The 12,237-nt window shown below is 41.2% G+C and overlaps 1 protein-coding gene across 5 annotated transcripts in view; it reads left to right on the forward strand.

Annotated features, from left to right (window-relative positions):
• Positions 1–12,237, forward strand: part of rptor (regulatory associated protein of MTOR, complex 1) — a 232,561-nt gene that overhangs the window by 169,640 nt on the left and 50,684 nt on the right. For all 5 annotated transcript variants that reach the window (XM_036000319.1, XM_036000320.1, XM_036000322.1 and 2 more), the window contains exons 21-22: positions 2,116–2,271; positions 11,660–11,778. In XM_036000319.1, the coding sequence (XP_035856212.1) occupies positions 2,116–2,271; positions 11,660–11,778 (275 nt within the window). The remainder of the gene's footprint in view (positions 1–2,115; positions 2,272–11,659; positions 11,779–12,237) is intronic.

The raw sequence follows: 12,237 nt of genomic DNA on the forward strand, positions 1-12,237 counted from the left end.
GTTGGGAAGGTTACTTTGGAAATGTAATAGGTTATCGATTACAAGTTACCCTATCTAAAATGTAACAGTAGTGTAACTATTTCAATTACTTCATTAAAGTAATGTAACTAATTACATTTAATTACTATTAAAAAAAAAGCTATTTTAGTTTTTATTTATTAATTTTTTGGACTGTGTATTATGTTTAAAGTGCTCATATTATGCTTTTTGGCTTTTTCCCTTTCCTATATTGTGTTATATATCTTTTTGTGCACGTTATAGGTTTACAAAGTGAAAAAGCCCAAAGTCCACCCCAAAGGGACTTACCATCTCCAACAGAAAACAATGTTCACAAACTGCTCCAAACAGCTCTATTGTAGTCCAGCCTTTACTTCAGAGACAAACGTGCCTCACTTTGTAACACACGTTATAATGCTCGCCTAGCTGCTATCGTGGGACGCCCTCATACTCTGCTTCTGACTGGCCAGTAGTCCTTACCTAGCTACTGCGCATGTGCGACTCCCAACAAAGATGGAACAGAAGTGAGATGTCTCACTCTGTAGCTAAAACAGAGAGCTCAACACACAGGGTGAAAAGAGGAGCTGCAGCAGTGTGCAGTACAACAAAAAATATGGTATTTTTTGAAAATTAAACCATGTAAACCTATTCTGATATAACCTCTAAATACAATTATGAACCTGAAAATGAGCATAATATGAGCACTTTAAAGTTTCCGTTTTATTAAATAATTGCGTAAAGCATATAAACGTACTTTTGTGTTGGAGTTTGTAACATTCCAAATTGTTAATTTTGACTAAAAGATTTCCATTTTTACTGTATAGTAAATAGAGGTGTTGAAATGAATCAAATAATCGATGCATCGAATCGTGGACATGGACGATGCATCGATAATCGGCCGGGCCATAATCGATTATTTCTCTTTACAGTTTAATGTAGGCCTAACAACCTTTCTGTTTACATATTCTGTTATGTTTTGCACATTCAGGAAGTGCCATGTGCTCAGTGCTATAGTTTTATGTATCCAGTTTATTTAGTATTAGAGCTCTGCAGAATGTTTTGTTTTTAAAGCTTGAAAAGCTATGAATTAAATATCCTATATGGCTTTAATAGAAAAATGTATTTGACGCATCGTGATGCATCGAGATATTGAATCGCTGACATGATAATCGTAATCGAATCGGGAGATCAGGGAAGATTCACACCTCTAATAGTAAATGCATATCGGTTCCAAATATCGGTTCCGTTGACTACTAATAATCGGTATCTGTATTGGCCTTAAAGAAAAACCGTATCGGTTGACCCCTACAATTTATAGCAGTAAAACTATTTTGTTACTCAAACTAGATGCATAATTATGATAATGGAAAGCAAACCAATCATGTAATGATCAAGCTTTAGTGGTGTCACCTATGTCCACAGCTCTGTGAGCACATCCTGCTGTCACTTCTGAGCTCGTAACCTCCTGTTTGTGTCACCGCCATGTGATTCAGGCAGCTAAGGCTAACTGCCTGCCCTCTGTCTACCAATTCCAGACTGAGTAATGCCTATGCCCTCAGTGATGTTAAATCACTGGCACTTGGTGAAGCGTGTAACCTACTGCTGACACCATTCCTAATTCACATTCTCAGTGCTTATTCCAATATGCAGCTGTGTTTATCATCAATAAGCACCAAGCAGAGCGAATTTCCACCCTCTACCAATCTCCATTTCCACATTTTCAGCCTGCAGTCAGTTTGGAGAATGCATGGCGTTTGGGTTTGTGTGAGTCAGAGTAATGTTTGGTGATGAAGAGAGTTATAGTGGGACATGATTGAGCCTGACCGCTGAAATTAAGCTATGAGCTAAGTTGTTGTCCAAGTATAAGGACGGCTTACACACCTCACGCCTTACTGGATGATGCTTTGGCTAGTGGCTTTTTACGACTATAATAATGATAATAAACTTTATTTATACAGCACTTTTACAGCCGCTAAAGTGCTTTCTAAACAAAATAAGAGCCGTCTCTTCTTTCCTTTCAACCTCGTATGACATTTATGATGATCATGATTTTTTTTGCTGATTTGATCTGAGGGTTAACAGTTGTGTGTGTGTGTGTGTGTTTTCTCCTTCATTCAGGTGTACCAGCAGCCTTCTCTCCTGGTAACCTGAGCACCAGCAGCAGCACCAGCAGCACCCTGGGGAGCCCCGACAATGACGAGTACATCCTCTCCTTTGAGACCATCGACAAAATGAGACGGGTGTCCTCATATTCTTCGCTCAACTCCCTCATAGGTAACAACTAGAGATGGTCCGATACCATTTTTTACTTCCCGATACCGACTCCGATACCTGAACTTGCGTATCGGCAGATCCAATACCAGCGTGTCAATATTTTATAAGGTTTTAACAGCTGTATACTACTATCCCCGTATGGATGTGATATGATTTCTATCTTTGTTGTACGGCCTGGCTCAGGTAAAACTTTTTTGTGAAACATGAACAAACATAAACAATGAATGCCATATAACTTGTTTCTATTATCTATTTTGACAGTCAGTCACAACGGAAAAATAACATAAACTACTTTTCACGTAGACTTTCCGGGCTAAATAACGTGGTATCGGATCAGTGCATATACTCCAGTACCGGTACCAGCATTTTATGCAGTATCGGAGGCTTTTCTGATACTGGTATCGGTATTGGAACATCTCTAGTAACAACTAGCCAGTAGTTCACCCCTACTACCGGCGGTGGTAGCATTAGCACTGCTACTACTGTAGACTTAAGGCAGGGTGAGGTATATGCCTGCCTATGTGTTCTATTCCAAAAAACTATTTTATTTTATTTTTATTTTTAAAGGGGAAACTACATTATTTTTACAGTTAACACTTGAAATGATAAATGCACTTTTATGACGTTTAACCATGTATCCAACTAATTTAAATGCTCACGTTACTGTATTGTGTGAACAGTTAACTTTTTAGTTACAGTTAAGCATTTTCTTTTGCGGGGTGCAAATGTTCCACCTAAACAAGTTCCTTCCTGAGACCATTTTGCAGAGCCACCGTCGCTGCGTCTGGAGCTTAGCAACGATTGTGATTGGTTTAAAGAAATGCAAACAACCCAGAGCGGTTTTTTTTTCTCCTATCCTGGAATGTATGTGTGGTGTAGCCAGACCTTAGGCCGGCTACACACCTCCTGCGTGGCGTGAGCGTGGCGTTTCTGTTGCGTGTCAGCTGCGTGGCGGCTCCGTGGATTTTTCTGTCTTTACACACCAGAAACGTGTCGCTGCGCTGCTGTTACTAGCCTTGTCAAACCTAGAGACTTTCAAACATCAACATGTCATTTATTAAATGTATTCGTGTCAAAATGACATATAAACATCTTTTCCTATTCTATTTTGCCTGGAAACACTTCCAACACGCTTGCGTTTCACGTGAAAAATAGGTCAGTTCTATTTCTAGCATGCACACGTTTTCGTGCGTGTCACGCAGGCAGTGTGTAAGCTAAGTGTTAACATTGGAGCCGAAATATAAACGGACACGCCACGCAGCTGACACGCTCACACCACGCAGCCACCTTAGCCTGCCTTACTCCACAGCGAGGTGGAGATCTGGCAATGCAAGACTGTTATCATCATGATATCTATTTTCCATACTGTATTTTCTCTGTTAACAGTGTATTTCCTCTGTTAACAGTATGCCAGTTGTGCATCTAGAAGCTGTTGGCAGCATCAGTAATGTATCATGTTGGAACATCACAGCAGGCTGCAGACAACAGCTAGGACAGTGTTGCATGGTTTTGACACACAGAAACTGCCATCCAATGAATGGACACTCCCATATGGAATCATGGAGCATGAGAGAAAAACAGGGAGGAAAAGTAAATGGCCAGCCGAATGTGATGGCATCAGAGAGGAAGACCTCACGCGGGTGAGGGTGAAAGCCCTCAAACGATGGAGGTGACAGAGAGGAACGCTCCCAGTCCATGAATAGAACAAGTGTAAAAACGGTTTGCAGATGTGTAAAGAACAGCAGAGAGGAGGGTGTAAACTCTGTGAGCCACCAGGGGCTATTAAAGTGCTTTTCCTCGTACACTGAACTCCAACCCGCTCACTTTGCCCCGGCTCTCGGCTGATTGGCGGGCTCCACCATGCGTCCTGACAGCCAGCTTGTGTGCGAGCAAGAAACCCATTAACTTACTCCCTCCCCCCCTCGGGAAAAGGAGAATGCAAAACTGGGGTTTCCCTTTTTTCCCCTCTCTCTCTCTCTTACTCTGTTGCATTTCAAGTTACAAACCATTTGTAATTTCCCAGCTGCCCTGTCACGTCCCAGTATGTGACTTTTGTACGGCACAATGGAAAATGAGTCGAAATGGAAAATCGCATGGAAAAGTAAATTGAGCCCCAGAGAACAGTGAATTTGACTTGGCATGAAAGTAGGTTCAGGTACTATAATGAAATTTCCTTTTCAGCGTGTTTTCTTTGATTTATTCCTTAAATGAATGCCACCTCATTTTAGGTGTACCTGACTTCATATCAGTCCTGTGAGGAAGCAGCCCAATTTCCTCTGATCTTTAAATTAACTTTAACACAATCTGCTGTGTAAACCTGGATGGAGTTTCACTCCAATGCATATGCATATTTTGTTTTGAAGTTTCATGTCCATTTTTCTCTCTCGCACACAGATAAAGTAAAGGCAAAGGTGATGAAATATTTTGTGTGCCCTTTTTCCTCTATGGGAAGATATGTCAGGTCATCTTCTAATCTGGGATTTATCAACTAATCCAGATTTAATCAAACCCAAACTACTGTTCTGCCTTATGAACCAGCTGTTCTAGTAGGATTTCTTTTTAAGCTACAGGTACCATGGGACACCAAAGCTTGGGAGTTAATGTTTGATGAAAAAAAATAACAGTGTGGTTTAGCGCTCTCTTGCTCTCATTACCCTTTTATCCGACCAGTTTAGCATTCGATGTCCGGTTAAACCTTTTTCAAACTGCTTGTGGACCTTAATGCAGGCACGAGGTCCCTGTGTAAAACAGGTTCAAAGACATATTGGCCCCTCGCCCACTAAGCTGTGTTTATTTGTTAACTGTACAAATCCTACAACAGTGTAAAGGCCACACAATGTTCTCTGTGAGGCTGTAATGGAAAATAAAACCAAATTGTAAGATGAATACAAGTTGAGGTTCCAAGTTTGTTTTTGAGCTTAAGCAATTGTGATGAAGTAAATGTAAAGCTGTAAATTGTAGTGATTGGTATGCTAACATGCCCTCAGTGACTATGGTAACATGCAGAGATGTGGACTTGGGACTCGGTGACTTGGACTCGAGTCGATTCGAGTCACTGTTTTGATGACAAAAAATGACTTACTTGAGATTAGATTTGGACGTGTAAGATTGATTTGGGACTTGACTTGCATTTACCAAGGACTCGACCTGACTTGACATAACCTGTGACTTGACTTGACTTGCGCCCCAAAACTCGAGACTTGGACCAAATTACTTGAGACTTAGTTGAGCAAAGATGACTTGGTCACAGCACTGGTAACATGATGAGCCCCTGTGTTGGTCAGCCAAATTAAAATCACTTCCGGGTAGACCAATGGCTGGGATTTGTATTGTGGAGATTTGTCAAATCGGCAAACCTGTTTATTTCTGTTGTCATTTTCAGCTGTAAATGTAACAGTAACGTTTAAAGATATATAGTTAAACACGGTGGTCTGACCTATCTGACATCTCTACTGTGCTTATTTTTTTGTCCTGTGTTGCTTTGCTAGCGCTTTGAAAAACCGAATCTAGCGCTACAAACCGCAACATGTCACCGCCGGTCTGACTGACTGCTAGTTTGGGTGGTGCCAGTTTCTTTAGTATGTGGCCCAACAGGTAAATGAGCTCTCTAACCTAATGCTTTTGAAAGTGTTGACATATGAAATCATCAAACATGCATTTTAGATGAATGAGATGAGATGAGCGCCGTTAAATTGTATGTACGGGACACAGGAGGTTTCTACCAGGAAGTTATTGTAAAGAAACATTGCGATTGGGTCTATTGTCACCTATTCTCTGCAGCATGTTTACCTCGCCCCATGTTGAGTCCAACTTAGCAAGCTTGTTCATCACAGTCCTGCACCAGGTGGTTTATGGTCTTCCAAGTTTTCTTTTGCCTGGAGGAGTCCAGTTCAGTGCAATATTTGTTATGTGTTCCTCCTCCATAGCCCCAAGCACATGGCCCAGCCATCACTGCCATTCGCCTTTTTGGAGCCACAACTGTACCAAATTCCACGGCAATGCATCCAAATATATTCAACTTAAAGCCAAAAATGTCAAGGTAGATCAAGGGATCACCAAAGTCAGTAGGATTTATTCTCTGGAGAACATGAATGTCATGGCAATCCCCCCCAATAGTTATCGACATTTTTCAATCAGGTATAATGCCAGCTATGTTTTGGGAGGTAGAGCCGGTCGTCCACTAACCACAGGGTTGGCGGTTTGATCCTCAGCTCCTGTCCACAAGGCAATGTGTCCCTGAGCATGACACTCAACCCCAAATTGCTCCTGATGGCCAGGCCAGCACCTTGCAGGCCACACAATGTTCTCTGTGAGGCTGTAATGGAAAATAAAACCAAATTGTAAGATGAATACAAGTTGAGGTTCCAAGTTTGTTTTTGAGCTTAAGCAATTGTGATGAAGTAAATGTAAAGCTGTAAATTGTAGTGATTGGTATGCTAACATGCCCTCAGTGACTATGGTAACATGCAGAGATGTGGACTTGGGACTCGGTGACTTGGACTCGAGTCGATTCGAGTCACTGTTTTGATGACAAAAAATGACTTACTTGAGATTAGATTTGGACGTGTAAGATTGATTTGGGACTTGACTTGCATTTACCAAGGACTCGACCTGACTTGACATAACCTGTGACTTGACTTGACTTGCGCCCCAAAACTCGAGACTTGGACCAAATTACTTGAGACTTAGTTGAGCAAAGATGACTTGGTCACAGCACTGGTAACATGATGAGCCCCTGTGTTGGTCAGCCAAATTAAAATCACTTCCGGGTAGACCAATGGCTGGGATTTGTATTGTGGAGATTTGTCAAATCGGCAAACCTGTTTATTTCTGTTGTCATTTTCAGCTGTAAATGTAACAGTAACGTTTAAAGATATATAGTTAAACACGGTGGTCTGACCTATCTGACATCTCTACTGTGCTTATTTTTTTGTCCTGTGTTGCTTTGCTAGCGCTTTGAAAAACCGAATCTAGCGCTACAAACCGCAACATGTCACCGCCGGTCTGACTGACTGCTAGTTTGGGTGGTGTCAGTTTCTTTAGTATGTGGCCCAACAGGTAAATGAGCTCTCTAACCTAATGCTTTTGAAAGTGTTGACATATGAAATCATCAAACATGCATTTTAGATGAATGAGATGAGATGAGCGCCGTTAAATTGTATGTACGGGACACAGGAGGTTTCTACCAGGAAGTTATTGTAAAGAAACATTGCGATTGGGTCTATTGTCACCTATTCTCTGCAGCATGTTTACCTCGCCCCATGTTGAGTCCAACTTAGCAAGCTTGTTCATCACAGTCCTGCACCAGGTGGTTTATGGTCTTCCAAGTTTTCTTTTGCCTGGAGGAGTCCAGTTCAGTGCAATATTTGTTATGTGTTCCTCCTCCATAGCCCCAAGCACATGGCCCAGCCATCACTGCCATTCGCCTTTTTGGAGCCACAACTGTACCAAATTCCACGGCAATGCATCCAAATATATTCAACTTAAAGCCAAAAATGTCAAGGTAGATCAAGGGATCACCAAAGTCAGTAGGATTTATTCTCTGGAGAACATGAATGTCATGGCAATCCCCCCCAATAGTTATCGACATTTTTCAATCAGGTATAATGCCAGCTATGTTTTGGGAGGTAGAGCCGGTCGTCCACTAACCACAGGGTTGGCGGTTTGATCCTCAGCTCCTGTCCACAAGGCAATGTGTCCCTGAGCATGACACTCAACCCCAAATTGCTCCTGATGGCCAGGCCAGCACCTTGCATGCTAACTGGCTGCCATCGGTGTGTGACTTTACGAATGGGTGAATGAGAGGTAAAGCACTTTGGATAAAAGAGCTATACAGCGCCATGAAATGCCTGATAAAGGCGTCTAAAGTAACACTTTGCTTAACATTTTCTGTATCTGCATTGGCTTTGATTCACTTCTACCTGTGTCAGTGTATTTGAGGCGCTCTCTCCCATTTAAAGAGCATCACAGTTATGATTGGGTGCTGCGTGCACTGCTTACATCTCCCCATGAAATATATCTCAAATAAGCCTCACAGAGGAGTTTCTTCTCTTCCTTCAAATGATCCGATGCATTTGTGTATGCCTCAAACATTTACAGCTCCAACAAATGGCTATGCAGTGTTAAAAGTATTTTATGTCATCTGCCAGAATTGAGGAGGCCATAAAACCCTAATGCAGTGGTTCATTTAGACGATAATTAACATCTTTACTACTGTACGTCCATTCCACTGTGCACAGGTCTCGTGTCAAGTCAGGACAAGTCACTGGTGCTGCGTTGAGCCAGTGAGTAATGTCAGCCGTCATGTGTTTCCCTCATGTGGACGATGTAGAGGCGGTGCAGTGGTAATTTGTGTGCACCCGTAATGCAGCGTGGCAGTTAAATGGGAAAGGAACCATATTTCACATTTATCAACTGGCTGTTTACTGCGGAAGGTAGCGCGCTGGCTAGCCATCGCTAATCATATCCTTCCCCTCAGGCTACAGCCTAATCACCTCTTTAACTCCGTCACTCGCTTTTTCTTCCTCTGGCCCTCTATCTTTTCATCTCTTTCCTCTTCCTTCATTCTCTCTGCTCCTCACCTTCTTTTCAGATTCCTCCTTGTGCTTATTGTATCCGCCTGTATCCCCCCCCCCCCTTGTAGCTCTCCAGCCTCCTTCCCTTCCTTTTCTCTCCTGTCTTTGAAGCTTGGGACCATTGAACCCTCTTGGCACTCTCTGGAGAGGAGTCTGAGCTCTAAGAGGGCCCAGGCTTCAATCATTCCCACTTCTTCACAGCACCCTGGGGAGTTTGCAGCTCCAGGGCTCGGCGTGCATGCCTCGTGGAAAAGTGACGACATGAGAGTGTGGCCGAGTTGGCTCAGTGGGTAGAGCAGGCGCACATATACTGAGAGGTTTATGCCTCGACGCAGAGGTCCGGGGTTGGAGTCCGACCTGTGACGATTTCCTGCAAGTCTTCCCCCTCTCTCTCCCCTTTATCACCACTCCTGTCAAATTAAAGGCAGAAAAGCCACCAAAAAAAAAGAATCTTTAAAAAGGAAATTAGTCATCCTCCCAGGTCAGGTCTACCGGACCACCTGCATGATTGGGAAGATCTGAGGAGGAGAAGGAACAAGGGGAGGAAACATCAAAGTGGGGCGCAAAATGAGAAATGGCAACAGTTGGAGAATATTACCGCTCAGTGTCCCTGTGGCTGACAGTGAGGGAGAGGAGATTGAAGCTGACCGCAAAGGGACGTTTAAAAGGAGGAGACAAAGCAAAAAAAAGGCACAGCAGCAGGGGAGGAGGCTCAGTGCACTGCAGAGACAATGTGCTAATGCAAGTAAAGGGGGTGGAAAAGAAGGCGGTTGTTGCTAACATAAAAGAAATGCACGACAGGCAGGTTGAAGCCCTAAACAAACTGATGTCAGGACGCAACTCTCAAGAAAATAAAAGGAGAGGGCTGGAGAAGATGGCAAATGAGCAAACAAGCAGTCAGAGGTGAAATTGAGAAAACTCACCTTTCACTGTAAAAACAATGCTGAAGATTAGAATTGCGACAGATGAACAAAACCACCTGACAATAGGAGAGGCTTTGTTCATTTGTATTCATGATAACGGCGACTACTGACAACAATAAAGCTCCAGTGGAGGAGGAGAGCCAGCTGTGTGTGTGTGTGTGTGTGTGTGTGTGTGTGTGTGTGTGTGTGTGTGTGTGTGTGTGTGTGTGTGTGTGTGTGTGTGTGTGTGTGTGTGTGTGTGTGTGTGTGTGTGTGTGTGTGTGCTGATTAATGATGTACATTACCTGACACTGGAGGTAATTTTCCCTCTGCCACCTCAACACATCCAACAACTGCAGAAGAGGTTAATGACCGGGGCGGGTAGCATGATGCTAATGAGATGAGCGTACATTCCCCCTTAGCTGTTAGCTCTGCTGTGTTAATGAACTTGGAGAGTAGTGATGAGGGTTACACCAGAGTGAGATGTATGTGCCGGTGGGTGTATTGAGTGTGTTTTCCTCTACTATATGTGTGTAGGATTTGCAAGGTTCCTATGCAGTATAGAATTAGATTTTAGTCATTTCCAGGTCTGGATAAGTATGAAAAACAGACTAGGGGAAGTATGGAATTATCTACAAACAAATTGATCATACAAGCAGAGTTTTTCATGGCGTTTGGAGAAGGCAGGCAGCCAGCGCAGCCAAAATGTTTACCACTGTGTGAGAGAGCGTGGACCAGAGCAAGCTTGATGTCATCGAAAGCAAGGCAAGAAGTATGTCGTGCGACTGAACACACTCCTACGCAGAACTGCCTCTATACGGTACATATAGTCACAGTACGTCACAGTCTGCAAAACAGCTCTGCCCCAAGTGCAAGATGTTTGAAAGAGGAATGTCTTCGAACTTTCTGCGTAGGAGTGTGGTTTAACGGCCAAATTTGGATTAATGCAAGTTTTCTTGGCTGGCTTGACAATCCCAAATATATATTTATACTAGGTTTTATTTATATATATATATATAGATTTTATATATATATATATATATATACATATATATATATATATATATATATATATATATATATATATATATACATATGTATATATATATATATATATATATATATATATATATATATATATATATATATATATATATATATATATATATATATATATATATATATATATATATATATATACATATGTATATATATATATATATATATATATATATATATATATATATATATATACATATGTATATATATATATATATATATATATATATACATATATATGTATATATATATATATATATACATATGTATATATATATATATATATATATATATATACATATATATGTATATATATATATATATATATATATATATACATATGTATATATATATATATATACATATGTATATATATGTATATATACATATGTATATATATGTATATATATATACATATATATATATATATATATAAAAATAACCTGGTCGGCTAAGGATTCCAAATGGGAAATGAAAGCTAGATGCAAATCTTTCCAACATGGGGGAGGTGGCAATTGTAGGCCATATGCAAAAGCTGTCGTCTTGTCATAACATCCTCTGCACCCAGAGTCTCAATGTTTTTGGCACAACCCAACAAGAGACCAAAGACTGACCACAGCAAATAATGAATCCACCAACGCAATTTCTACTCGGATGTCAAATATGGTCTGAAACATCGAACGAGAATCTGGAAACTTGAGTCTGGAACGGCATGTAATTTTGAGATGGAAAATGTGTAGGAAACCCTGGATTTGTGTGTATTGTCTGAAACTTTCCCTGGAAACAGAATTTTATATGCGGGGAAATTCAAATATGTTAAACTCGTTTATTTGCTTTGTGCGTCTTTTCTAGGTGTGTCCTTCAACAGTGTTTACACTCAGATCTGGAGAGTGCTGCTACATCTCGCTGCAGACCCTTTTCCTGAAGTGTCAGATCTGGCCATGAAGGTCCTCAACAGCATAGCATACAAGGTATGTTGTGTTTGACCCTTTAAAACTACTGGACCTTGTTTCCTGTTTTCATCATACACAAATGTTCAAAGCTTATTGTTAAAGCCATTGTCAGGATGTTGTCCTCTTTGATTGGTTGCTTAAAATATTGAGGATCCAAGATTTGAAGCTTTTTCCCTGCCATACTCAAGTAATTTTGAAGATGAGTATCAACACGTTTTAGACTGTAACATAATGGGGGTGTAATAATTGACTTTTTGTCTCTGTATCCGTATGTCAGTTCTTTTTATCACATGGTTATGCAGTGAAAAAGCTCTGTTTCTAGCACACACACACCCCATCCTCCCACTGGCATTTCCTTCTTCCAAAAGGCCATTACTTTTGTGCAAATGCAATTAAGGGCCAATGACTCCCCCAGGCTTGGCAGAGCAGAGCAAAGAGGCTGCCGTAATTTAAGAAACCATAATAACCGCTATAGTC

The sequence above is a fragment of the Sander lucioperca genome, chromosome 4 (assembly GCF_008315115.2).
Source record: "Sander lucioperca isolate FBNREF2018 chromosome 4, SLUC_FBN_1.2, whole genome shotgun sequence".
In the NCBI taxonomy this organism is placed as follows: domain Eukaryota; kingdom Metazoa; phylum Chordata; class Actinopteri; order Perciformes; family Percidae; genus Sander; species Sander lucioperca.